At 36.6% G+C, this 27,145-nt stretch overlaps 8 protein-coding genes across 8 annotated transcripts; 4 read left to right on the top strand and 4 right to left on the bottom strand.

Moving 5' to 3' along the window:
• Positions 1-241: 241 nt before the first annotated feature.
• On the top strand, positions 242-696 carry GGI43DRAFT_426707 (uncharacterized protein; the record flags this gene model as incomplete). The annotated part of the gene is made up of 3 exons (XM_083208700.1): positions 242-416; positions 464-500; positions 555-696. The coding sequence occupies 3 exons, from the start codon at positions 242-244 to the stop codon at positions 694-696; spliced, it is 354 nt and encodes a 117-aa protein (XP_083055063.1).
• Positions 697-928: 232 nt separating this feature from the next.
• Positions 929-2,026, bottom strand: GGI43DRAFT_432528 (Pyruvate/Phosphoenolpyruvate kinase-like domain-containing protein; the record flags this gene model as incomplete). The annotated part of the gene is made up of 3 exons (XM_083209590.1): positions 1,855-2,026; positions 1,495-1,747; positions 929-1,437 (listed from the first exon to the last, which is right to left on the bottom strand). Exons 1-3 carry the CDS (start codon positions 1,909-1,911, stop codon positions 929-931), a joined length of 819 nt encoding a protein of 272 aa, XP_083055062.1. The 5' UTR covers positions 1,912-2,026.
• Positions 2,027-2,125: 99 nt separating this feature from the next.
• On the top strand, positions 2,126-3,970 carry GGI43DRAFT_419309 (pyridoxal phosphate-dependent transferase; the record flags this gene model as incomplete). Its single annotated transcript, XM_083207657.1, has 7 exons — positions 2,126-2,442; positions 2,507-2,545; positions 2,601-2,690; positions 2,741-3,381; positions 3,449-3,530; positions 3,580-3,626; positions 3,682-3,970. Coding segments are annotated over exons 1-7 (1,234 nt in total), but the record flags the coding sequence as incomplete, so codon positions are not given.
• A 299-nt stretch (positions 3,971-4,269) lies between these two features.
• Positions 4,270-6,696, bottom strand: GGI43DRAFT_305591 (amino acid permease/ SLC12A domain-containing protein). Its single transcript, XM_083201606.1, has 7 exons — positions 6,059-6,696; positions 5,856-6,006; positions 5,564-5,806; positions 5,326-5,512; positions 5,168-5,272; positions 4,756-5,118; positions 4,270-4,704 (listed from the first exon to the last, which is right to left on the bottom strand). Exons 1-7 carry the CDS (start codon positions 6,391-6,393, stop codon positions 4,466-4,468), a joined length of 1,623 nt encoding a protein of 540 aa, XP_083055060.1. The 5' UTR covers positions 6,394-6,696; the 3' UTR covers positions 4,270-4,465.
• Positions 6,404-9,628, bottom strand: GGI43DRAFT_432496 (uncharacterized protein; the record flags this gene model as incomplete). Its single annotated transcript, XM_083209589.1, has 10 exons — positions 6,404-7,527; positions 7,585-7,771; positions 7,827-7,999; positions 8,055-8,328; positions 8,383-8,865; positions 8,919-8,980; positions 9,029-9,145; positions 9,210-9,298; positions 9,352-9,474; positions 9,558-9,628. The coding sequence occupies 10 exons, from the start codon at positions 9,626-9,628 to the stop codon at positions 7,118-7,120; spliced, it is 1,989 nt and encodes a 662-aa protein (XP_083055059.1). The 3' UTR covers positions 6,404-7,117.
• A 10,271-nt stretch (positions 9,629-19,899) lies between these two features.
• On the top strand, positions 19,900-22,029 carry GGI43DRAFT_419306 (acyl-CoA dehydrogenase family protein). Its single transcript, XM_083207656.1, has one exon. The coding sequence runs from the start codon at positions 20,534-20,536 to the stop codon at positions 21,866-21,868; it is 1,335 nt and encodes a 444-aa protein (XP_083055058.1). The 5' UTR covers positions 19,900-20,533; the 3' UTR covers positions 21,869-22,029.
• A 254-nt stretch (positions 22,030-22,283) lies between these two features.
• On the top strand, positions 22,284-24,137 carry GGI43DRAFT_419303 (uncharacterized protein). Its single transcript, XM_083207655.1, has 3 exons — positions 22,284-23,198; positions 23,263-23,372; positions 23,438-24,137. Exons 1-3 carry the CDS (start codon positions 22,651-22,653, stop codon positions 23,638-23,640), a joined length of 861 nt encoding a protein of 286 aa, XP_083055057.1. The 5' UTR covers positions 22,284-22,650; the 3' UTR covers positions 23,641-24,137.
• A 1,827-nt stretch (positions 24,138-25,964) lies between these two features.
• Positions 25,965-26,447, bottom strand: GGI43DRAFT_432490 (uncharacterized protein; the record flags this gene model as incomplete). Its single annotated transcript, XM_083209588.1, has 1 exon — positions 25,965-26,447. Exon 1 carries the CDS (start codon positions 26,394-26,396, stop codon positions 25,965-25,967), a length of 432 nt encoding a protein of 143 aa, XP_083055056.1. The 5' UTR covers positions 26,397-26,447.
• Between the last annotated feature and the right edge of the window lie 698 nt (positions 26,448-27,145).

The raw sequence follows: 27,145 nt of genomic DNA, 5'->3' as shown, positions 1-27,145 counted from the left end.
GAAACGTTTGTGGAAGATGTCCTTCCACCGGAAGGCTTGTACGAATCACACGAGGCTCTTCTCACGACCATTAATTCCTAGGAAGATTGGAGACTGTATTGCTGTAAAGCCGTAAATAATACATTATTTGAGAGTAGCGAGGTATTTCCATAAGTCTTTTTTTTTTCTAGTTCGCTTGGCGTAGTCGAGCGTTTTTTCACCATTCAATTGCATGCGCGCCCGGGCGCCCATGTCAGTCGCCATGGGGTGGGAAGCGTTAGTAATAGTATCTGGCCTTTCCGTGCACAAGCAAGGGAGCCTAGTCGGTGTTGAGATTGAAAGCGTCTCCTTCAAACTGAATGGCGATGACGCTCAAGACCTGGAGTGCTCTGCAAAAAACGTCGCATTCCCTGTGCCTGACGATATATTGCGTTGCGGTGAATCCGATTACGCATTTACGCTTTGGCGCGGGAAAACGGGGCAGAGTTTTCTGTTATGGTGTATTACGATGTCGGAGATTCGTATGTGTACCCACCGCCATCTATGCTGGTTACTGCTTGCTGAATACTCCATAGTCATGCTGACCGAGGGGGGTCTGATGTTCCTACTGTCTGCGATAACAGCCATGGTACTGGCCCGGCCGACGATATCTGTACGCAGGACCAGCCTGTAACGTTCAAGATTGATGAGCCAGTCGGCATTGGCCCCGACCTGTAACGTCAAGTCTGGCATTCTATCCTAGAACTTGTTTATAGGAAGATTTAAGTGGCGATAACTTGTCTTTTGAATCGATTTATATTATAATTTAGTCATCTTCAACTTGTCAGTGTAATGAGTTTCCTAATAATCTTCCTATAGAAGTGTTCAATATGCAACACGAGATTGGCAGTAAAGGAAATGGGATGTAGCATGGAACTAGTTAATTATCACCCTTATTAAACTAGACTATTCAATTCTCATGTTTTACTGACATGGTTTCAATGTTCTCAATAGCAGCTAGACATTTCACAGCACCTCCTGCAATCAAGCCCGAGTCCTGTTGACATAAGATGAAACGCACACCCAACGAATGGATGGCCCAGTGGTGAATGTCTGGCTGATCATATATGCCTGCGAGACCCATAATCTTGGCATGTTTCTTACAGGCCTTGCTGACCTTGGTTAAAGCACTCTGAAAAACCTCGCTGCGAAAGTCTCCCGGGACACCTAGCTCAATTGCCAGATCATTAGATCCAATCAGAACAACGTCGACTCCATCAACTGAGGCAATCTCGTCCACCATTTCAATAGCAGACTCGTTTTCTATCATGACAAAGACGGTCGAACCCAATGTATTGATTTCCTTGATCACTTGCGGCTGAGGAAATATCTTGAGCGATATCACGGGTAGTTGGCCTGTCATCGATCGACATCCCTGTGGTGGGTATTTGGAAATGGCTACCGCGGCCTTTGCTTCCTCTAGTCGAAGTTACACGGGTTAGACATCTAACACTTGTCTTTATTGTTGATACATACCTGCACTTGTTACGTGTGGAAAGATAACGCCCATGGAACCTCCATCAAGAACTTTCTGTACGAAACCATTTCCGCATTGATATGGCACTCGGACGAAAGGCGTTACACCTATGTTAAGTCCTGCGCCACATAGTTTGCTGGCATCGTCGAGCGAAAGAGTCGAATGTTCCAAGTCAATGAAGAGGCTGTCACATGACGCGTTTCTGGCCAACTGAACCACTTGGGGATTTGTAACAAGTCGAACTCCCAGTGCCTATTAAGATTACCATTGCGTTAGGGATCTGACATGTCGAGAAGTTTGATGCGGACTAAATTTGATGTGATAGACAAAAATGAGCACAGTGTACGCTGTTAACTCACCTTGCAGACCTGACCGGCGGCAAATTTCTCCACGAGAGTATTTTGGCAAGCAAGCATGTTGAAGTAGATTGAGGTAATGCCTCAGTATGGAACTCTCTGTCAGATTGAATGATTACACGTCCAAGTTATTGCATTATATCAGATATTTCCCAGACCCTGAGCTCGGTGATGCAGACCGAGCGATGTGCGAGTGGCAAGCTCGGTATGGCCCACCGAGCAACCCACTTAGGCGATGCTAGTTATCGCGCTTTGAACCTCGGTCTTGGCGCCCGTAATCTCTGAATCTTCGTCGCTAACAAATATTTAATCGCTTTCGTAATGTTTCTGATCGACTTAAAAGCATGGGCGGCTGAAATTTTCCATTATCTTGTCTAGCCTGCCAATCACAGCAATCAAGGAACAAGGATTGATTGTTATTTTACTCAGCAACTCACAATGTTTTCATCGATCAGAAAGGGTCCTGCTGACCCGATGTACTTTCTGAAAATTGCTGCCGACAACGATACGTGCCACGAGAAGGCTGACCTTGGTGTCGGTATCTACAGAAATGAGAATGGCCTCTATAGTGAGCTTGGGGCTGTTGCACAGGTACAGTCAGACCAGTCTCGGTTGGATAAAGGGGGAAAGCGCTGACTCGTACTTATCATATTAGGCCAAGACAGTCTTAGCCAAGAATGATCCAGGCCACGACGTGAGTTTCCTTGATGTCCATGCTTCATGTTACACGACTTATCCTTGCGACTTAGTATGAGGTTACTATCGGCAATGAGCGATTTTTGGACAATGCTGCTCGCCTTATATTTGGACAGAATTGTCAACCGATGGATTCTGGCAACGTAAGTCTTCACAGCTCCCAGAACTGATAACATCCTATTGAAACGGTTAGATTACATCAGTCCAGACCATATCTGGGACAGGGGCAAACCACATCGCTGCTTTGGCCCTGAGGCAGTCCATCTCACCACGCCCAAAAGTCTTCGTTGGCACACCGACCTGGGGTAACTACAAGCCAATCTTCGAACTGGTTGGCTTGGAAGTGTTAGAATACTCATACTTTGACACCAACACGCGGACCGTCGATTTCTCCTCTATCCTTTCGGCAGTGCAGGCAGCTCCTCCTCGAAGCGTTTTCGTCCTCCAAGCTTGTTGTCACAACCCAACCGGCGCCGATCCCACGAAAGAACAATGGCAAACACTTGGTTCGGTGATGAAGAAGCATGGCCACTTTGCCTTCTTCGACATCGCGTATCAGGGCCTAGGTGATGGCCTCGAAGAAGATGCCTATGCTGTCCGACTGTTCGCCAGCCTTGGGTTTGAGATGTTTATATGCCAATCATTCTCCAAGAACTTTGCCTTGTATGGAGAGAGATGCGGTGTCCTACACGCTGTATGCCTTAATCCCGAGACAGCGACAAATGTTCGCGATCGCCTCCGATGCTTGATACGGTGGGAGTTCTCGTCTTCTCCCGCATATGGAAGCCGTCTTGTCACTATTGTTCTAGAGTCAGATCAACTTGCTGATGACTGGTGAGTGCCTATCAGATGTGGAGATTGACATGTGTGACCCGTGACTGATGATGCCAAATTTGAATAGGTTGCAAGAGCTATCCGAGATACAGCATAGATTGAAAAGCCTGCGCAAACAACTGCACTACAAATTGACCAACGTCTTGAATGTAAGTTGAACTACCGATTCAAATGGCGCCCATGATTGACTTGCTATAGACTCCAGGAGACTGGGACCATATCTTGCAAGAAACTGGACTTTTCTCGTAAGCTCACACCGGATAATGCCTTTAACCGACCGTCTCTGATCATTTCTTACAGATACCTCAATCTCATGCCACAGCAATGTCAGTTACTTAAGGACAAATTTCATATATATCTTCCGTCAAACGGCCGAATCAATATCTCGGGTCTCAATCAGGGCAATATTAATAGGGTGGCAAAGTCTTTGGATCAGGTTGTTCGTGGGGAAATCAGCATGGAGGCTCAACCAAGGGCATTGATCTAATAATATCTGGAAAGTCAATCTTGAAGGTATTTTATGCAATCAATAGTACATAGTCTTTGTTTGAAGATAGTGTAAAGTGAGTCAATACATCCTGCTTTCCGGATCGCATCGGTACAAGCCCTGAGATTGTCGTGCATGACGAGAGCAAGACCTATCGCGAATCTAAGGGCGATATTAAAGGAGTCGAGTTTTAAGGTTACTTGGACGAAGCATTGTGACCATATCCCTTGGTAAGAGGTCCTGTCGACCTTGATTGCTTAAGGTTCAAATAAATTTGTCTAGATACTAAAAATCTCTAGGATGTGTCAAGTGAAGATTGTTAGCAGATTAGCAGAATACTTATGAGTTGACATTCCTCTTTTTAGGTTTCCTAAACTGACGTATTGCAGTTCTGTTCCTTGATTATATTTCTAGGTATGTATACCCTACCTTGGGACCATTGCGTGGCATGTTAATTCACTATGTACTTTCTTATCAATATAACCACCGCATAATTCTATATAAAACGAACTATAACAAACACTACGGATACACTAATAGAGACAGCAGGTGGCAGCTCCATGTCTCCAATATTGTGTCCCAAATTGGATTGCGCGATTACTTTGTGAACTTTCGCATGATCTTTTTCAAAAGGCCGCCATTCCAAGTAGCATCATTCTTGCTCTCCGTGTCCTCCCACTGTCGCCTGCCTGTGGTGAGGTCGATCTCTGTAACCGACCACAATTTGGTCTTGTGTACAACCTTCCACCATACGATGTTGAAAACAAAAATGACGGTACCGAGGTACTTTAAAACAAAAGTATCTGGCTTGAAATGAGGGATGAAAGCATCGTAACCTAATAGTGTTAATTCTTACTCAGCCGATCACTGTAGATGAGATGACTTACCATTGAATACAATTACCAGAAGCGAAATGAACAGTGCAAAGTACGAGCCGTAAGGCTGAAGGAACCCAACGTATGGCAGGTCAGCCACGACAATTCCTTGTGCTTTCAGTGCTTGACGGAAGCGAATGTGGGTTATCAAGATGGCGACCCAATTGAGAACGGCAAATACTGTGACCAGGCTGACGAAATAGCCAAATACGGTCGACGAAGACTTACTTGCATTGAGATATCCCAGAAGAATAAATAAGCAAGTAAAGCCAACTGCATAGACGGGATTGCCATTCTCACGAGCCTTTGTGAATAGTCGTGGCGCCTGACTGTCTTTTGCAAGACCGTAAAGAGACCGGGATGCACAATAGATATCTGGTATGATCAGTTGATTTGTCGTAAATCGGTGGCAATGGTGAAATACCTGAGCTTGCAGCACTGAGTGTAAAGACCAGGAGACAACCGTTGATGACATCGGCAAAAACATGCACTCCAGCCAGCCTGACCGATACAACAAAAGGAGATGCAGCTGCAATACTCTGTTAGAATCGACGCCGTAGTCGTGTTTGCAAGCCTACTCACCTCCACTGGTCGACTGCTGAGTAGCACCAATAAGCTGCTGGTTGTCATAAGGGACAGCCATTCCGAGAACCAGTACGCCAATGATGTAAAAGCAAGCGATTCTCCAAAATGTCTGCTTTACGGCTCGTGGAACGTTCTTTCCAGGGTTGGGGGTCTCGCCGAAGGTCATACCAACGACCTCGGTACCCTATCGATCGATCCAGTTAGAAGGTAGTCTCAAGTCATTGAGGGGACATACAGTAAATCCAAAACATGCTTGACAACAGCAAGCCCAAAAGCCGAGGAATCTTCCTTTGGGACCCTCAAGAAGATACTCGGCAAATGCGCCAGGGTCTCTCCAGTATCGGAAACCCGATCGATCGTGGTTTGGTCCGCCACCCAACGCGACCACAAGAGTGCTGAGAATTAGAACAGTCATGATAAGAACTTTGGCGATACCCAGCCAGAACTCGGTTTCACCAAAACTGTTGACATGTAAGAACTGCCGAACTATTAGTTGAAGAACCCATGAATGTTGGCGAGCCACTCACATTGATAGTCACGATAGCAACACCAAAGACTGTGATCCAGATCGCGACATTCAGGTCTGGTCTCCAATATTGAATGACAAGCCCTGCGGCTGTGAGGTTTGTCGGAGTGGCGATGATATATTTGAGGAAGTAGTTCCAGCCAGCTGCGAACCTGGACTTAGTGGTAAGGATATGCAAGTATACCTGTAGGGAACTTTACTTACCCAAAAGCTGGATCGACCACTCGAGTTGCATATCCTCCAAATCCTTTATTCATAGGGAGGAAGGTTGCCATCTCGCCAATAGCTGTCATGACGAAGAAGACAGTACATCCAATGAGGAGATAGGCAATTAAGAGACTTCCGGGGCCTCCCTTTGACAGCGCGCTTCCGGTACCAATAACAAGTCCTGTTCCAATGGCACAAGCAATTGAGAACATAAAGACTTGGCGTGGTTTAAAATCTCGCCGGAGGTCGTTGACCTGTTCCATCTCTCCAGGTGTGTTGGACTCGACACGTCCGATGCTATCGGCGGTCTCTTTCTCAAGCGGCTTAGACATGGCAGAGGTATAAGAGAATAAGTTGATAGTATGAAAATATGAAAATATGAAAATATGAAAATATGAAAATATGAAAATATGAAAATATGAAAATATATATATATATATATATATATGATATATATATATATATATGATATCTTGAAGAAGAGAGAAATAGCCCTCGTGCAGGTTGAGTCGTGTCTAATTTAACGCTAGCCTTGTCTAGACTCGGTGGCCCTGCCCGAGGCTTATCTGAGCTCGGTTCTCCAGACCGAGTGGCACTTCGACGCGCTACACCACAATCTAGGTCATCAGGTGGGCCACCCCCGCAATCTGCGATAATCGTCAGGCCATGGCGTTAAGGCTATCAATGTGCGTTATCAGTAACCGAGATAAGTAGCGTTTCCTGGGGCGAAGACATCTGGGCCTGGCCGGCCAACCAAGCAGTTTGTTACCACTAACTCATAATATCGAAGAAGAGGCCTATGTTTCATGCCTTGCCTGTCAAAGAGTCAGAAGCAAACAGATCTGTAGATCCTCTAGAGAACAGGAACGAAGTATGGGTAAGAGGATTACGAGGACAGGGGTGATTGTGAAAGGTTTTGCCTAAAACACCCACAATTTAGTCGCGAGATGGTATACCGAATATAACAATCTTAATTATGATACTTCTCTCAAGTTTCATCCATTAGTATAGGTATAGAGTCCCGATACCTGGTGTACCGATATCATTTGTCCTCTTTCAAATTGACGGAAGTCCTTCTAAGCCAGCAGCCTCCCATAACCAGCTGTTTGCATCATCGAGATCCAAATTAGGATGTGAATGGCCATCTAACATGCTAGCAACGTTGAGTATCTCGTTTGGCGAGATGCCTTGTTCTCCCAGGACTGGAATACAGTCGTTTTCCTGGCCCGCAGATTGCGATTTGTCGTCTTGCTGGTTCATCAAATGCAACATTTCATGGAATCGCTCAAGCTCTTGCCGTCGAAAGCGTGCAGGAAGGTTGCCACCAGCGATCAGAGAGTCCAGAAGATGCATCGTAGTTTCAAAATAAGAGTCTGTTGCGTCTGGAAATGGTTGGATGGCAGATATGAGAGCTAGAACAAAGCCTGCTGAAAATGTGTGGTCAAGATCAAATGGCAGAAAGAGTTCTTGAGTCTGTCAGCTTGAATCTATTGGCTGCTTGGTCTGATGGAGTAATATCACACCTAGTAGGTCTTGCGATTGCAGCGTTGTCAAAATACGAAGAGACTTGTGCGCCGAGTCGTAACATGTTCTCAGCAGAGCTTTGATAGGCTCAACAATCTCACAATTGGCATCACTGGCTCTCCTGCTCATCTCTAGTTTATCCCGCAAGAGGCACATGAGAAGAGGTCTCGTAGCAAGCACGATACACTATAACTCTTGTTTAGATGTCCATTTCTAGAGCAATAGATGAGTCGTAGCCCACCTGGTGATAACAAAGGTTCAACGTTGCAGAAACTCGCGATACTGGACTTTGACTGTCTAGTTTCAAGCCAGGTGATGAGTTCAGTTCAACTGCCAACGCAGCAAGCTCTCTTAATATGGTCAGAGTACTTTTTGGGAACGAGGCATCTAATCTTCCATCGATACCATATACAGCTATTCTCCGTATCAGCTGACCATTGTCATGCGTGGTTGAGAGTGTGTGGCGAACTGTTCAGAACTTTGGCCTTGAGCCTAGACAGCTTAATGTGCATGTCAAGGGCGCTTGACTCCCCCGACGCTGTCTGGCTGCTAGGAATCGGAACAGAGATATCACTATCATGAACTGAGATCGGAGCTCCCATCAAGGACGAAAATTTGCGATCGAGGATGTAAAGTGTCCACCAAGCATTGCGATATCGCGTGGCCTCCGGATCGTTAGAGAAGTCGCCAATTATATCGCGATGGAGCCCTTGACTAAGGGCTATTCTCAAAGCCACTCCAAGCTATGCAAGACAAGTCAATGTCATCATTAGTACACATTCATGAATAATACTTACATATAAATAAGCACTATTGCGGTGGTCCACAGCTTGGAGATATAAAGCAAGACCGCAGCATACCTCAATCGACAGTATCGGCTCTTGGTAGAGTCCGTTGGCATCAGGGAAAAGCTCCATGGCCTTCATAAAGTACTCACTGCCTGGTGAACCAGCCTTAGACATACCGCGAGTAAGCAGTCCTTTGCCGAGTGCCATCACGAGAAAGTACTGAACATACCACATTCTATTCTCAGCACTTAACGGCGGACTATCCGTATAAATGTACAGGAGATTTTGCATGAAGCGCTGTTCATCGAATAGATGATAAGTTTGGGCAACATGGAACTTGACGGTATTGGTGAGGTAAAGAGCGTAATCCAGCGACGGAAGTGTCTCTCTGTTGATTGCAGCGTCAGAGTGCTTCATGCTAGGAAGCTCTATGCTAAAAGCAGCTCCATCATGGTTAAGTGGAACCTCGGATGACACTTCTTGGTCCACATACTGTGATTTGTCTCAGCATTACAAACAGGGGCATACTGGGAGGATAGGAATACCTGTCTGATCATACCCATGACATGACGGCTATACGCCCATGTGGATGACGGCCCTAAGAAGCCTGCACTAATTAGTCCCAACTATTACCCAATATCTCATGTGAACATACGTTTCTTGCCTTGATGATCTACTACAAACTTAGACGGGGGCGTCACCAGAGGATTAATCATCCGGGGTAGGCCATGGTCGACAGAAGGCTCGGGATCTGATGTCGCTTCCGGGATATCTGCATTCATCTTGTGAGCTACAGATTGAGTATGACAAGGCGTCTAGGCTGGGAAGATGCTGACTTGAACCTGTAGAGGGTTTGGTGGTTTTTTTCGTTTGCCTTTGTGCCTCATCCCAATCCTCTGCTTTTCGCTTCAACTCACTGAGCAAGCTGCCACAAATCTCAACACAGTTATCATTGCCGTGTTGGGGGCATATACTCACTTCTTTGATATGACAACCTTGCGATCATCATGCTCAAACACACATTCTGTTGAGCGACGAGTACAATTTGCACACGGATACGTGCCCGAGCAACGAACCTTTCGCTCACGACACTGTAAGCAACTGGAATAAGTACATATAGAGTCAGTAAAAGATGCATGACATGCAATGGTAATGGAGTCCAGGAGAGTTCAGAGGTTACTCACGCGACATTGCCTTTATTTCGTTTCCCTTGCTTAGAGGAAGTCTGGCCGCCATATTGTGAATTCATATCCATAGTCTGAGGCAGCCCGTAACAACCTGGCAGATAATAATTCAAGTTAGCGTGATGAGGTGCTGTATCCTCATGAACTTCAATCAGGTGAAGGGGCGAAGGTTATTGGTATCGTGTTTTAACCTTGTTCATGAGTCATCAATACACGCTAGCTTGTCCCAGTTTAGTACTGTCACATTACCCCGGGTCATTATAGCTCCGCCCTGGACTTATCATGAAGAAATAAGAATACAACTACCCTGCTGACAAGGAGAATGTGACTTTGGCATTCTTAGGGTTGAAAGCTATAATCTTTCTAAGGGAGATGTAGATAAGTCTTAGTGATCGTTTACGCCGAGAGTGAGATAAGAAATGAGAACCAGTTGTGGATAAAGTGTATAGGGTTCCAGATTAATCATTGGGTAGCCAGACAACCGTGTAAGCAATTCTCGATAAGGCAGCATGTATATATGGCTGTGGGCGATTTCTTTAAATATCTTTAGAGGAGTGGGAGGTTAATATTTAGTAAGTAAATAAAGCATGGCCATAAGATTAACTTTAGAAAAAAATTTTAATATAAAATATCCCCATGTTACGACCCGACTCTTATGGTCGCAACAACGGGCCTACAAGGTAGGCCAAAACGGATTAACGTCGGACCGACATACCAATCAGAAGGGACTCATTAACTCGATCAGCGAGTTAATTAGTCAACTCGACAAACTTATTAATAGGGACGTCTTATCAAGCACCCCCCTAGGCGTATCAAGCACCCCCCCTAACCGGGGTCCTGTGGCTAAGTAACTATACTACTAGAGGGATATGACTGATGTTGGTATTTCTTAATGTTTTATATAAAAAAGAGGACATTATAAATCCCTCAAAGGTCAATTAAAAGAAAACTATTAACTAAATAGCTTTAATATTAAAGTTAAAGTTAAAGATAATTTTAAAGTTAAATTTGAAGCTATTGCAAATGTAAATATAGTCTTTTTTTAATATTTTTGAGCTTATTATAAAGCCCTCTCTTTAACCAAGGCCAAGGCATCCTGCTTTGCTATTTCCTATGCCTAGTTTATCTTATTTTCAAAGTCTAGATTAATCTAGTTAATTTACTTATTTTTTTTATTTTCTGGCTATTATAATAACATCTAATATACTTTAACAGAGCTTTACAGCGCACCTTCCGGGTAGGAAGGGAAGCGCAAGGAAGATAGATAATCCGGGAGTAACCTGGATAGATAGCATATAAAGAGAATCGGATTCTCTTTACTAGACAGGAAAAACAACACATGTTCTGTGACAAACCGTACACTAGATGGTTAGTATAGGGTAGATTCCCAAGGGACAAACCTAGTAAATAATTCTGGGTTTATGTTAGCGGAGCGGTTAAGAAACCTAATAAGTAATATAAGCAATAGTAAACAAATGTTACCAGAGTGTAAGCAGTGCAGAGTGTGTTGTAATTTTAATTCTGTGTTAATAACTGGCTATCTAAGTTATTTAATAAGTGTAATAAAGCAAACTTATATATCTAGTAGTCTTATTATAGCTAACTGTAACTAACAGTTAGCTTATATTAACCTTTATCTGAGGCTAATAATAATAATCTGTCAGCCTTGTACTTCTAGCCTTTAATTAGTAGTTTAGTCTATACTTAATCTGTAATATATACTACTTAGTTACGTTCTTATGCGTTAGGTTATAATATAATATCCCCCTCTAGTAAATCTTATTCCTAAGGCCTGTTATAAAACCCTGGGTAATTCCTTGTCTTAGTATAATATAATATTTTTTTTATTATATAATATTTTTACAGCTTAACTATACAGTGTGTAATAATTTGTTTTTATTTTCCTCTAATTTTTATAGTACTAATAAAATACCTGCAGATTAATATAAAAGGTAAAAAGCTTGTGCTGTGTTATATTTTAAAGTTAAAAAGTAAATTAATTAAAATTGTAAGCAGTTAAGCGCTTGGATATAATTAACTAGAGTTTTAGCCATGCCTTATTTTAGGTGTATTACAGCTAGTAAAGAGCAAGAATATAAGTATAGTGCTTGTTTTATTTACTATTAGCAGTGTATTCGTTTTAAGAAGGCGTGTAATAGCGGAACAGTGGCTTCTTCTTGTAAGTACTTTCTTATATTTACTTTTACTTGTATTAATCGCGTAGTAGCTTAACTATGTTAAGATTATGAGAAGTATAATAAGGAGGAGCGTGAGGCCAAGTTAGCCTTGTCTAAGGCGCTGAATCATCTTCAGCGTATTTAAAAATTAAAGTAAAAGACTAAGAATTAAAGTGACAAGGTGTTTGTGCGTGGAATAGAGGCTTTAAATGCTTAGGATAAAATAGTGTAGCAGGAAGCTAATGCTGTGCTAAATATCTAGTCTGTCAGGGCAGCTAATGTACTTAATTTAAGTTTCTTTAATAAATTTTTAAGGCCTGGTAATATTTCTGTAAAATTATCTAGGCATTCCTTTTAAATTCTTCCTCAGGGACTTATAAGTCTTTGGATAGGTTATATTCTTTTTATTTTACTAAGTATTCTTGTTTTCTTATTTATTTATTTATTTACAGGCGAGTTAATTTCTTAATTTTATATTCCTTTTTAATATCTTAAATAATGATTTTATTTATAATTAGTTCGCCTGTTTTTTCATTTACTAGTGCTTTTTTAAGGAGTAAGATATAAAAAATGGCTATTTTTAACTTTATATTATTAAGTAAATTTAGTTTATAATTAACTTCGCTGATTTTCTTTGAGATTTTAAATAGTCTAAGCTTTTTAAAATTTAATTTATTATTTAGCTTATTTATTTTAATATTTAGTAATTTTTTATTATATAAATATTATAGTAGGTAGATTATATTTTCTTTTTAAAGGGTTAGTCCTTTAATCCTTGTTTAATTAGTATATTTTTTTATATATTCCCTAATAAATTTAAGTTAAGCTTTAAGTTTATTTTATAGTTGGATTATATTTTTTATAAAAATGCGTATATTATCCGTATTTGGATTATTATAAGGTAATTTATAAGCTTCTGGTGTAAACCTGTAGTTAATATAGAATAGTGTAACTCCTGTTAATTCTAATACTAAGCTGTTATATTAAAGTTATGCTTAAGGCAGTATTTTAACCTAATTATCCTGTTATAGGTTAATATAATATTATAAGTAAGCTTTAATAACTTAGTTTATTTTTTCTATTTGTTTGTTTATTTATAGATAGTATATTATGCTTAACTTATAATAGGTTCCTAGTTTAGCTATTAATTCTTGTTAAAATTTAAAAATAAAAGTTAATTCTCTGTTTAATATAATTTTTTTTAAGTATTTTATATTTAGTAAATATATATTTTATATAAAAATATACTAAATTTTTTATTATATATGTTTTCTTATATAATAAAAAGTATACTTGTTTTAAAAGCTTATTTATAATAATAAAAATACTGTTAAAGTGTTTTTTTGTTAATGAGTTTTTTAATTTAAGTAATTTAATAATGTAGTTAAATATAATAGTATACTAATTCCTTTCTAGAACTAGGATTAGTTGTAATATTTTATATGGCCGGTGTTATTTATTTTTTATTTTCTTATATATGTTATATTTTTTAAGAACTTCTAAGACTTTGCTTTTAAATCCTTTAAACTTTTAATATTACACTGTGTAGTTATAAATTATATAAATACTATAATATGCTGCTGTGACTATATTATAATATAAGTTTTATATTACTTCTAGTTATAATTCTAGTAATACTTAAATTTTCTTATTTTATTTTAATAAGCTATTTTCTATAATTACTTCTTCTAGGAGTTAATCTAGTTTTATATTTAATATATATTCTCTTATTTTATTAAAAATTAGGTTATATTTTTTTATAATAAATAAAGTATTAACTTATATTTGCTTATAATTCCTTTTATAATTTTTTTTTAAAATCTAGGCTTTAAATTCCAGGACTTTTTTAAAATATTCTTTTTTTTTACTTAATACATCTGCTTATTTATTAATTATGTTATTATAATAGATAAGTTTATAATTAAAGTCTAAGAGTGTTTTAAAGTAATATGTTTATTATATAAAAAGTTTTTAAGTTTTAGTAAAGTATATAATATTATAGTAGTTAGTGTAAACCTTAACCTTATACTTACTTTCTAAGCAGTAATATTTTTATTTTTTAAATGTTTTAAAAATTATTATAAATTTTTTGTTATAAATAAGGTATTTTAACTTGGGTTTATATAGCTTTTATAAGAAGTATACTACTAGATAGTTTTTTCTGTTTTTATTTTTTTATATTAGTACTTTTTTAATAGTAAAATTTAATAAATTAGTTTTAATTTTTAATAGCTTGTTAAGATTATATATAATAAGCACAAGTTTATTAAGAAGGGTGTTTTTAAATTATTTAAATGTTTTTTTTATTTTTAGTTTATATATGAGTTTTTTGTTTTTTAGTTTTTTTTTACTTTTTTTATTTTTTTTAAGTTAAGTGGTATTAGTAAGTAATTTAGTAGTTTTATTATAATTTCTAATAAATCTTTAATAGTAGTTTACTAGGCTTAAAAAGTTTTATATTCTTTTTCTAGTATTTAGCAATTTCTAATCTTAAATTGCTTTTAACTTATCTAGATTTATTTAAACTTATCCTGGTAAGATTAAGTGTTTTAAGAACTTGACTTTTTATATATAAAAGCTATACTTTTCTAGTTTTACTAGTAAGTTAGTATTTTATAATATTTATAATACTTTGTAAACATGTTGCTTGTGTTTTTTAAGGGTTTTTAAAAAAATAAGAATATTATTAAAGTATATAATTATAAAGTTATTAATATATACTTGTAATATATATAGTTAATTATTTATTAGAATATTACTAGTATATTAGTAAATTTAAATAGTATTATTAAGTATTTAAATAATTTGTAATATATTTTAAATGCTGTTTTTTATTTATTTTTTTTATAAATGTAAATTAAGTTATATGTTTCTTTGAGATTTAAAGCAGTAAATTAATTAATATTAATTAAGCAGTTTTAAATTTTTATAATAAGTGGTAATAAAGTTTAATTTTTAATAGTAATTTTGTTTAACTGTTAATAGTTTATAATTAATTAAAGTTTCTTATTTTTTTTTAATATAAATATAACAGGATATTTGGCTAGTAATATAAATAGTTTAATATATTTTTTTTTAAATTACTTTTATATTTATTTTTTAAGTGTTTAAAGTTTTATTTTATTAAAATTATAAATTAAAAAAAATTTTATTATTTTTTTATTTATAAAATTTATATAATAATCTTATTATAAGTAAAGTAATTATATTATTTCTAATATTAAATTAAATAATTTTTTATATTTTCTTTAATATTATTAAAGTATTTTTTAGAGAGTTTTTTTTAATTTTTTGAGTTTTTTTTCTTTCTTTTACCTCTAGTAATACTTTATTTAAAGCTTATAATTTTATTTTAACTTGTATAATAATTCTATTAATACGCACTTATTCTTCTTTAACTTGTTAGTTATTATATTATAGTAATACTAGTAATCTTTTTTCCTTAAATCTAACTTTTTTTTTAAGTTTTATTTTTATTTTTTCTATTTTTTTTTAATTTTATTATATAGAAGGTTTTATTTTTAAGTCTATAAGCGTGTCTTTGCTTTCCCTGCCTTTTTTATAGCCTAGTTACAGCTTTTAAGTAATGTCTCTGTCCTAGAGTATTTCCTTTATTTTCTAGTTAATTAATAGGTTACCCTGTTTTAACTATAGGTGTTTAAGTAACATGTTACAGGTATTAAGATTTATAATATTAAACTTAATAGTCTTAGTATAATTAGTAATTATAATTAAGAAATAATTAGTTTTGTATTTAATTGTTATCTTGGCGTTAGGTGTAGTAATATTAAATATATATATAAGTTGCTTTTTTTTAATATATAATAATTTGAGTTAAGTTATTATTTTAAGAGTAATAAGATTATAATCTGTATTATTATTTATATATATTATTACTAAATACTAATTAATATACTTTTTAATTAATAGTTTCTTTTTATTTTATTTTATTAAGTTAATGTGAATTTTATTTAAGTAAGTTTTATTTTAAATAATATTTTAGTATTTTATATATTATTTATATTTTATATTATTATTCTAGTATTAAGTTATTTAGTAATATTTCTTAATTAAGGTTTTATTTACTTTCTTTTTCTTATAGGTTTTAAAGTTATATTTTTTTATAGCTAATTATTTAATAAGTTATTTAAATTATTTTATTTCCTGGTAGTGTTTGCTATAATAGTTTATTATATAATTTATAAAATATATTATATAATATTAGTGTATTATAGGGGTTAGTTTAGTTCTTTATTACTAGTGCTAGTTATTAAGTTTATTAAATATATGGGTTTAGTAGTATAATTTATTATATAATTTCCATGTTAAAATATTATATTCTTTATTAAAAAAGCTAAGAATATTTTAAATTATTATTTCTTCTTTTTATTAAATATTTATAAGATTAATTTTTATTACTTTTATTTATTCTTATGTCTTTTTTAATATTATTTTTTAAAGTGGGTTTTCCTTAATATATTTTTATTATTTTTCTTATTATTTTTATTTTTTAACTTATATATTTAAGATATTATAGTAATTATGTTATAAGTTTATTAATCTACAGGTTTAGCATTTTATATATTTATAATTAAGGTTCTTAAATCTGTAAAGGTTATATTTATATATTTAAAATAAAAGTGATTTATCCAATTATTAAGGTATAATACAGTAATATTTAATATTTTATAATCCGCATTATAGATATTTGTAATTCCTCTTATATTATAAGTATATTATGTCATGTTATAGTTTATTAAATTCATATTATTAACACAAGTATTTATTATTATTTAAGTTTATATCTCTTGTTTTCTTTACAAAGTTAGCTTATTTTTTAAGATAGGCTTTAATTAAATTATTTTTTTCTTGGAAAAGTTTGTATATAGCTTTTATGTTTTATTATTATTCTCCTTTGCAGTTATATTAGTATTTTTTTATAGATTTATAATCTAGGTATCCCTGGCACTTATAATCAGGGTTCTTAAAGTAGTAATTATTATATTTATAATAGTTTCTTTATTTAGCTATGTATTATCTGTTATATTTATAGTTTTTACTAATAAATTTACAGTGTTCGCAGAGTAACTTTATACTAAAGTCTAAGTCTCTGTCTTTACTAGGAACTTGGTTATAAAAATTAAAAGTATTAATTTTAACTGTTTTAGTTTTTTTTACTTGTAACTTTTTTAAGTAATATTCTAATTTTTTTTTACTGTTTTAATATATAAGATATAAGTTATTATAATATGTTGTCTAGCTTAAACAGTTATATAGGATTTCTATAATAAAATCTATTTTTGTTTTATTATATTTAAAGGTTTTTTAAAGCTTTTTATTTTTCTTAAAATAGCAGTTAACTTCCTTATAGCCCTTTTTATTATAAAATCCGCAGGTTTATTTCATACAGCAGTTTATTTCCTTATAGCTTTTCTTACTACAAGAGTTATAAATTTCAAGGAATTTTTTCTTATTAATAATATTTATATTTATTTTTCCTAGTTAAATATTATTATCCTTTATAATATAATTATCTTATTTTTTTCCTTAATTTAATTAATTAAATATCTTTTTATAGTTTTTTTTCTTTTTATATTATTTTTCTAGGCATTGCTTGTATTATTTATTATTAATGCGGGTAGCTTTTTTAGAAAGTTTTTTAAAAGTGGTAAGGAGTTTTTCCCTGGTTAAGTTATCTTTTATATTTAACTTAAGCCTTTAATAGTATAGTATTTATTTTAAGGCGTCTTTAAAGTCTGTTTTAGTATTAAGGCATATAAATTTAGCAGTATATTTTAAATATATACCTTTTTATTAAAGTTTAAAAAAAACATTTTTTATTTTCTTTTTCTTATCTTTTTCTTTAAAAAGTTATTTAAGTTACACTTTTAACTTATTATAATTATTAAATAAGGTGTTAGTAAACGGTTTTTTTTTTACTGGTTTATTTTTTTCAAAGTCCTTGAGGTAAGGCTTGAACTAGTCCTTAGCAGCTTTTTCAAGTCTTCCTCCTGCTATATAAACTCTTATTTTATTATCTGCTATAATAGTTAAGAAATACTTAAAGTAAGCTCTTATATTAGTGAAGAATGCTTGGATTTTTTTAAGGTTTTTTTTAAAAGGGGTTAGTATTACTAGTTAAATAATCTCCCCTGGATTTTTTTCATATCTTGCCACAGGGTTATTAATAGCTACAGTAAGTATAACTAGGTTAATAACCTGTAGTGTATTATTTAATTATTAGCGCAGGTTAATAATAGTTTATTTATTAGTCTTTTATTGCTGTTGTAGATTAATAATGTGCTGTTTATCTTTGTCCTGTTATATAATTATGCCTTAGATGATTTGTTTTAGGATAGTTAGGCGAGCTACAGCTCCTTGTTTTTGCTGTTCTAGTTAATGTGTTTCTAGATTATTTATAGTAGATTTATTTATTAGCTTAGGACAGTTTTAGTAGTAGCTCATTTTTATTATTACCTGTAAGTCTAGTAACCGTTTAAATAAGAGTTGTTAATATGTAATAAATTATATATTAAATAGTTAGTATAGGGTAAATTCCCAAGGGATAAACCTAGTAAATGATTCTGGGTTTATGTTAGTGGAGTAGTTAGGAAACCTAATAAGTAATATAAGTAATAGTAAATAAATATTACTAGAGTATAAGCAGTGCAGAGCGTGTTATAATTTTAATTTTATATTAATAACTAGCTATTTAAATTATTTAATAAGTGTAGTAAAATAAACTTATATATCTAGTAGTCCTATCATAGCTAACCGTGGCTAATAATCAGCTTGTATTAACTTTTGTTTAAGGCTGATGATAATAGTCTATTAGTCTTATACTTTTAGCTTTTAATTAGTAATTTGGTCTGTACTTAATCCGTGGTATATACCGCTTGGTTATGTTCTTATATGTTAGGTTGTGATATTATTCCTATTTTTTACTTTTTTCTAGAGTACTTTACTAATAATTTTTATTACTTAACCAGATCCTAGCTTAAGCTATTTATTCTTTTAATTATTAATAAATAACTTTCCTAGTTTTTTGTAAATTAAGCTATTAATAATATTTTATAAATATATTATTTTTTTAATTTAACTTTACTAGCTAAATATAAAATTATTAAATAATATTTTTATATTAGTAATAATAACCTAGGTTATATATTAAAACTTACTTATATTAATTTAATTTTTATAATAGCTTAATATTTTATTATTACTTTTTTATACTAGTTAATTTAATTTAATTTTATATTTTTAATAACTTTTCTTATATATTATTTATTATATAATTAATTTAAATAATATATATAAGTTATTTACTAGTTAATAGTAATATTTCTTATAAAAACAATTTATAATTTTAAAATTAATTTTATAATTTAATTTTTTATTTAAATTATTTAATTTAGTTAAATTATTTAATTTTAATATTATTTTTAAAAAAATACTCTAGTATTAAAATTTATTTATAATAAAAAAAACTAGTTATAAAATAAATATATAAATATAATAAAATCTATAACTTAGTTAATTAATATTAAAAATTATTATAAAATATAAAAGTAAATTTTAATATTATTTTTATTATTTAATTAAACTAATATAATATTAAAAATATTTTTATTGAAATATTTTTTTTTAATATTTTCTTATTATTATTATTTTCTTTTAAATTATTTTTTTTAATAATTATTATAAAAATATTTAATTATTAAATAACTTTTTTAAATTTATTTTATTATAAATTTATAAATTAAATCTTATATTTAATTTTTATTATAAAATATTTTGGTAATTAAATTTTAATATAATAATAAAAATATTACTTTTAATATAAATTATATTATTTTATTATTGTAGTTTTTTAATTTCTATTAAATACCTTATTTAATATTTTTATTATATTTTTAATATTTTATTTTATAATTTAATATTTAATATTATATAAAATAAAATTATAAAAATTTATTTTTTATTTTTTTATTATAAGCTTATTTTATTTATATATAAAAATATATACTTTTTTTTTTTTATAACCCTTACCCTAGCTTATAAATTTAATATACTTAACCTAAGCCAGCAGGACCCACTTAAAGCTTAGTATAAGCTAATAAAAATAATTATTTAAAAACAGGTTATTTAAATTTACATGGTTCATGCATATCAGCAGTTTACTAGTAATCGGAGCCTTGTTGGAGTCGAACAACCAGTGGATTAATAGTCAGGCAGAGGTAAAAATTAATCTACCTCTGGAGGGAAAGTTGGTTTACTTTTTTAAAGGTAGAGGTAAAATATTCTACCTCCGGAGGCAGAAGTGAAGTTAGCTTACATTTGGAAGCAGAGATGGAGCCAGTCTACCTCCGGAGGTAGAGGTGGAGTTAGTTTAAGTTGAAATACAGCTTTTATAAGGAACCTAACCCTCCCTAAGGAGTCGGGACCCTGGGGTATAATCTTACATATGCATCGGCGCGGTTGATGTCAGACAGCTATTTAAGCGACACTCTAGCCAACATCCCTAGCCACATGATAAGCCACCATGACTATTGCAGAATAACGAGTCACCGGCGCCATCCGGCCGGAATGTATGATTTCGGATCAAGTGGCCGAAGTGTCGGCTGCATTTCGGTATTCCCGGTTCACTCTTCCGAGTCGGCGATCCAGATTTCCTAGAGGGCCTGAACAAGCTTAAATGGATGGCAATGCAGATTAATCCATATGTCACCACGAATTTCGGGGTATTCAAGGCCTCTCGAATAACCGTATTGCATTTTGGATCCCCCTTGCCCTTCAAAAATGTCACGTTATTTCGCAAGACTCATGCTGCGGCCTGCCCGAAAGGCACAGCCATGCCGAGCTCCACATATCGCCTACGGGAATCGCACATTTTCGGCATCGCAACAGCGCCGTCTCATGGAGACCACCGGCTTCACAGAGACACAACTGACTGTGCGAGAAGCTGTTGGGCAGGTGTGCTCTCAATTCCCCAACTCCTACTGGCAGGAAAAGGATCAGACGGAACAAGATCCCCAGGGCTTCCATGCTGCCTTGGCCAAGGATGGCTGGCTTGGTATCGCACTGCCTGAGTCCTTGGGCGGGTCGGGTCTAGGCATTTCAGAGGCCACTATGATGATGCAGACCATCACGGAGAGCGGGGCGGGCATGGCAGGTGCGCAGGCAATCCACGCCAACGTCTATGCCACGCAGCCGCTGGCGAGATTTGGCACCAAGGAACAGCTGGAAAGCACGATACCCAACATTATATCTGGCAAATGGCGGGTCTGTTTCGGTGTTACAGAACCGAATGCCGGACTAGACACGCTGCGATTATCTACGACGGCCACGAAGCAGAAGGATGGCTCATACCGGGTCACCGGGCAGAAGATCTGGATTACCTGTGCCCAGGTCGCATCCAAGATGATCCTCTTGGCGAGGACTACGCCGCTAGACCAACTCAAGAAGCCTAGCGAGGGGCTGTCTCTATTTTGTATCGACCTTAACCGTGACCAGCCGGGCCTGGATATGAGCAAAATTAAGAAGCTCGGCGGCCGGGCGGTGGATGCGAATGAGGTCTTTTTTGATAACTACATGATTCCGGCGGATAGCCTGATAGGGCAAGAGGGACAGGGTTTCAAGATCATTCTGCATGGAATGAATGCTGAGCGTTGCCTCCTAGCAGGAGAAGCCCTGGGCCTTGGCTACGCAGCCCTTAACAAAGCTGCCCAGTACGCGCAAGACAGGGTTGTCTTTCAGCGCCCGATTGGGCAGAACCAGGCAATCGCACATCCACTAGCAGACGCATACATGAAGCTCGAGGCCGCCAAGCTCGCGACGTATCATGCTGCCAAGCTGTACGATGACAGCGGCAAACCGGCAAGCTCCGGCGCCACAGCGGTCTCCTTGGAGTCTGTTGGCGTGGCGGCCAATAGCGCCAAGTATATGGCTGCGGAGGCAGCGTTCAACGCGTGCGAAAAGGCTGTTTTAACGCATGGTGGTATGGGATATGCGGCCGAATACGATGTCGAGCGATGGTTCAGAGAGTGCCTTGTGCCGAGGATCGCACCCGTTAGTCGCGAAATGATTCTCAACTACATTAGTGAGAAGGTGCTGCACCTACCTCGCAGTTATTAAATGTATTTTTGGACCACTTGCACCGCCTTGGGTTTAGAAGGGAGTGTCTAGTAGGATCAATATAGAAGTGCTATAAACCGACATTTATCCTTTAAATTTGTAAAGCTTAAATTGAAGATGGAAAGCTGCTAGTTATCTTAAGAATATATCTTTCTTATCAATCTCATATACCATCTTAATGACCTACTGTTATTTAACCTTTATATAACTAGTAGCTTAGCGTTAGAGATATTAAATAAATAAAAGCAATATTTATGCTATCATTAGTGTATAACTAATATATGGTGAGCATGATAGTAGATCAGAAAAACTAATCCAGAACGTGTGGGGAATGAGTGATGCAGTGACATAGTCGCCACGAGGTTTGGTCAGTGTGCGGCGGCTTTATGCGCCGGCGAACGATCATCCGTACATCATGCAGAGCACCGAGGATAACCTCGCGAATCAACACCCGCATGCCTTCCAGCCAAGAATGGCAGAGCTGGGAGACGGAGTGCTTTATTTTAGGCTCTACCTGGATCCTCAGGGGAGCCTAGATGACGAGATACAGTTCCATCTGGATTTCCTACAAAGGGCCAGGGCACAAGTAGCCGATTTGCCGGATAATGGCCATCGCGCGCCGAGTCATCCCCCAAGTACCAAGACCAGAATAAAGTGGTTTGCCTTGGTCTGTATCCGAATTTGACTCTCTTTGGTTCCAATCTGTCGCCCAGGAACTTGATCCAGTGTCTATTGCTGGATAGTGGCTGGTGCACGTTCCTGTCGTTGCAGTTCTGGCAGCCATGGCACTCACTACGGTATCACGCACTATTCGCACAACGCTCGTGGAGGCTAACTTTTGTCGTCAGCGCTTCGCGAGCACTACTGCCTCCGATGCCGCCAGCCGGCTCATGGAGACGTTGAAGGGCACCGTCCAAAAGAGGCGGCAGGTTCTGGACGGAAATCAGCTCCAGAGGCTGAGCCTGACCCTCAACCGGTCGCATTTGCACCCGGGGTTGAACATCTCGAAGATCGCCCCACTGGCTGGCACTCCTGTCCCACCGGGCTACCACCTGGTCTACTTCACTCCTCAAGGGTGCGAGGTTGACCTCGGCATTGATGGGACGGACCGTGCGTTCAACTCGCCTGCGCCCTTCACCCGGCGCATGTGGGCTGGGGGCCGGATAAAGTGGACCAAGGATCGGCCGCTACGCGTCGGGGAGGAAGTGGAGGAGCGCACAAGGCTGCTAAGTGCGGTGCCGAAGACGAGCCGCGACGGGAGCGACATGATTCTCGTCAGCGTGGAGAAGGAGTTCTGGGGCAACAAGGGGTTGGCCCCAGTCGATCAGAGGCGAGCACGGCGGCCACCTCCCCCATTGTTCTTCCATATCGTTGATTTTCTGACCGTGTGATAGATCCTGGATCTTCCGAGTCGAACTGCAAGAGCCCGCAGACGACAAGAAAATTTCTACACGTGTTGCAAAGGCACAGTCCAGCTGCGTTGATTTGCCGCGCCAGAATTCAGGTACGTACGGACTGCCGAGTAGGAGCATAGTGGAAGGAAACTGCGACCTGACAAAGTACACGTAGCATTTCCTGAGCGGCAAATGAGCTGGTCACTGGTCGCCCTCTTCCGATTCTCGGCTCTGACGTTCAATGCTCACAGAATCCATTACGACGGTGCGTGGAGCCAAGGCGTCGAGAATCATCCCGGCCTGGTCGTGCATGGTCCTCTGAATCTGATCAATATGCTCGACTACTGGCGCGACACCCATACTGGAGAAGGCGCATGAATCAGAGAGATTGTCTACAGAGCTACATCACCAATATACGCAGGCGAAAAATACACGATCCGGCCATCGGGGTCTGGAGATGACCCAGACGGATGCAATATTGCCGTCGAAAAGGCAGGAGTCTTGTGCATGAAAGGGGATATCACCCAGGGGTAGGCGGCGTATGATGTTGGCTCTGTATTGGTTACGGTGCGTGTGTTAAGCCTTCTAAGTCCTTACCATAAGACTGGTGAAAATACATGAACAATTATTTCCTTTGTGGCCCGAGAGTGCAAGCCGAGCCACTATTGGGCGTAGTGTCACGGTCGGGCTATTGCAAGAAGAGTGATAGAATTAAGTGGGGACTGGGTGCGTATTCGTTACTAAATAGCTGCTAGGTATTATCAAAGGACTATATTTATCTCTGCCCTTCCTTCTTTCTCTAAAGGAAAATCATTTTCTTTTAGGGATGGCTTATCAAGCATCCAAGCTGGCGTAAATAGCATCCAAAAAAGCGGGACACTGTGGCTTTGTGTGGCAGAACGCCGATTCCGGCGTTCTCATACAAATTAGGCTGTAAGGAAGGGAATAGAAATTATATGAAAAGAAATACTTACTAGTCTACAGCTACAATAATGCATTCCTGAGTGTTTTTTATGTCTTCTTGAACGGCTTGAGCTGTATTTTCAGCTTCCTCCCACGCCTGATCCATTTGATCTTCAAATTCGGCGTTGATCTCGTCAACCCACTCGTCCTCTTCCTCATAGTCTTCAAGCCATTGCCTAGTGCGTTGGTATGACCTCTGCATCTCTGTGCCGGGCTCATATGTATCAACTAGATCAACGACCCGGAGACCGGCTGCAGTTGTTGAAATTGAAGGCATCGCAGCAGCCCGGACTGTTGATTTTGATGTCAATTTGGCCGGAGCGGACGAGGGAGGCGGCCGGTAGCGATTATCTTCAAGAGCCTCGGCTTCTTCTAACGTTATTACACGCTCAAATAGGCTAGGCTGTCTTCTTGTAGTAATCTGCTTTTGTGGTGTTTTTTCAAGGTTAAGGCTGCCTTTTGGCCGACCTTTATTCTTGACGATAAGAAGGTTAAATGGAACAGTTAATGGAACTACTTCATTTTGGTCGCTTAACTAATGCTAAAATGGATGAATCTCAGATAGCTGAATAGGCTCGTTTCTAGAGATTCGTTTGAGTATAATGTTTGCAGGGCAACCCGTAAATCGTATGAAAGACGCAAGGGCTGCAGACCTCTTTTTAAAGTTGTTCAGGATTAGAGGTAGTTTCCTGCTCTTGGAGTAGCAAAAGTAATGCTACTGATGTAACTCGGTCACAAATTTGTAAATATAATAGCTAACGGGTTAAGTTTATTATTTTGTTCATCCTTAGAGCTTGATAATTCTGAATCTCTAACTCTTGATGTCGCCAGAGGCCTGTAAGTCAAGAAAATGCAGTTGTAAGATCGCCACCACTACTTTGAATAAACTTCTTTAACCATAAGTTCATTGACTCGGCCGCCGAGGTTGTGGTGTGCCCAAAGTGCTGTTGTTAATCAATGTAAAAGCGAACTATCTTCTTTTTCCACGGCAGCAGCCATGTTATTGTAATATACTTCACGGCCTCAGCAGGATAGGCCTGTGGCTTTATTATAACTTGCAGCCGTTTATTATATTCCTCTTCAGTAGAAGAGGCAATGAGGTTATTCCAGTCTATGAGAAATCGCTGGAACTATAGTGCGCGTTAGATGCAGTTTTTTTCCTTATTAAACATTACCTTTGGGAAAAATTGCTTTATTTTTGCTAGTACATTCATATTAACATACCAACAGCATAATAAGTGCACTACTGCACTTGTGGATGGATATAAGTCTAGAGACTTCATCAAGGCAAGCTCCCGGTCTGTTATAATAACCTTTGGATAAGGAACTTTAACTTGTTCTAATAAATCATGAAAAACGCCTATGGCCCAATTATAATACCTTTAAGTCTCTCCTGTAAGAAATATAGCTGCAACTTGGAATATCTTCTTGAAAGATGTAACGCCAGTAATATTAAATAAAGGCATATTAAATTTATTCGTCTTGTAAGTGCAATCCATGAATAAAACCATAGGAAAACGGATAAGAAAATCAATCCCGGTCTTTAAGGCAATAAATAACCCCGTAAGCCGGTTTTCCTGGTCCCTGAGGTCCTGATAATAATAGGAATCTGTATTTTGCAGTTAATCATAAAGCCATTCCATTTCCGTGCGCCCAGACAGTTCCTGTTAACGATGCCTTCGTATGGTGTTGTAAATGTCATGGCGAGTAATAACTTTAACATCGTCATTATCTTCAAGTTAAATTTTTAAGAGAATTTGAATAGGCTTGACCCCGGCGTTATAAAGATTTACTATTTCCTCTTTTCTCTTTAAAACAGCGTTATTCCAGTTCACAGAATGTGCTCCTGGCAGCAGGAATTCATGATTATATTCATTGGCGTTGTCGTTGCGAGTACGGCGAATAATCCAAGAACTCAAGGCGTTTTGCCGACTTATAACAAGCCTATACGGGCAGCCCGTCATCTGCGAGCTTGTATTACAGCGCCGGGCAGCAGATATTGAAGCATTCGCCTGTGACGAGAACTTCCTCCCTTTACTGCAGCGGAATTCAATACTATTAGGCTGGACTCTGTGTTTGATTAGACTCAATCCAAGCGGCAGGGCAACTTCATCTATGACGACTCTAGCCTCGTCAACAGATTCAAATTGACGCCCAAAAAGCGACTCCATGATAGTTGCAGCAGATGTGCAAATTGGTGCTGCGAATAGCTTCAATTTGACACCAAATTGGACTTGGAACGACTTTATTTTACATTCTATTGTTTTTGTGCGTCTTAGTTACAAGCGATTTGCCTAGTAAAACACTAAAAAAGCCGACATCGGGAAACAAACAGGGATATTTAGTTGTCAGCCACAGTGTCCCGCTTTTTTGGATGCTATTTACGCCAGCTTGGATGCTTGATAAGCCATCCCTTCTTTTATACCTTCTTCCTTTGTGGCAATTAGCTTCTAGCCAGTTGCGTCAAATCTTCTTTCTTTTATCCTCGGCTGAAGATGTAAAATTCGTCAGCACGGCATGGAATGTTTGTTTGAGCTTGGAGGATGATAGCCGATTTCTAGCTAGTTACACCCCAGCTTCTTTGTCACCTGACACGTAGCCTGTTACAGGTAAGCAGACTACTGCGTAATAAAATGTTATAAATATATACAATAAGTTATTATTTCTCTTATTTTAATAGCTGTAATTTATATAAATTATTAGCATTAAGCCTTAACTACTATTTACCTTAATAATAGTATTATAATCAGGCTTGTAAATTGGTAATTAAATTACTTATTAAAAACGAATTTCTTAGTAATGAAATTAATTTCGTTTTTGAAGATTAGTTTTTGTGTCTTCAGTGCCTTGAAGGAAACTAATTAGTTTCTTCATTGCCTTGAGAAAACAAAACGAAAATAAATTAGTTTCGTCACTAGGC

The sequence above is a fragment of the Trichoderma evansii genome (genome assembly GCF_050947405.1).
Source record: "Trichoderma evansii strain SZMC 28006 chromosome Unknown GGI43scaffold_48, whole genome shotgun sequence".
Taxonomy (NCBI): Eukaryota; Fungi; Ascomycota; class Sordariomycetes; order Hypocreales; family Hypocreaceae; genus Trichoderma; species Trichoderma evansii.
This window is presented reverse-complemented; position numbering and strand designations above follow the sequence as displayed.

What these genes read in the sequence shown, in the direction of transcription:
- GGI43DRAFT_305591 (XM_083201606.1), bottom strand. Translation starts at nt 6,393, where the DNA reads ATGTCTAAGCCGCTTGAGAAAGAGACCGCCGATAGCATCGGACGTGTC. An exon ending in GTGGTCGATCCAGCTTTTGG is followed by an intron (nt 6,007 to 6,058) that starts GTAAGTAAAGTT and finishes CACTAAGTCCAG; the next exon opens with GTTCGCAGCTGGCTGGAACT. An exon ending in TTGCTATCGTGACTATCAAT is followed by an intron (nt 5,807 to 5,855) that starts GTGAGTGGCTCG and finishes ATAGTTCGGCAG; the next exon opens with TTCTTACATGTCAACAGTTT.
- GGI43DRAFT_419306 (XM_083207656.1), top strand. Translation starts at nt 20,534, where the DNA reads ATGTCACGTTATTTCGCAAGACTCATGCTGCGGCCTGCCCGAAAGGCA.
- GGI43DRAFT_419303 (XM_083207655.1), top strand. Translation starts at nt 22,651, where the DNA reads ATGGCACTCACTACGGTATCACGCACTATTCGCACAACGCTCGTGGAG. An exon ending in TTGGCCCCAGTCGATCAGAG is followed by an intron (nt 23,199 to 23,262) that starts GCGAGCACGGCG and finishes ACCGTGTGATAG; the next exon opens with ATCCTGGATCTTCCGAGTCG. An exon ending in TTTGCCGCGCCAGAATTCAG is followed by an intron (nt 23,373 to 23,437) that starts GTACGTACGGAC and finishes AAGTACACGTAG; the next exon opens with CATTTCCTGAGCGGCAAATG.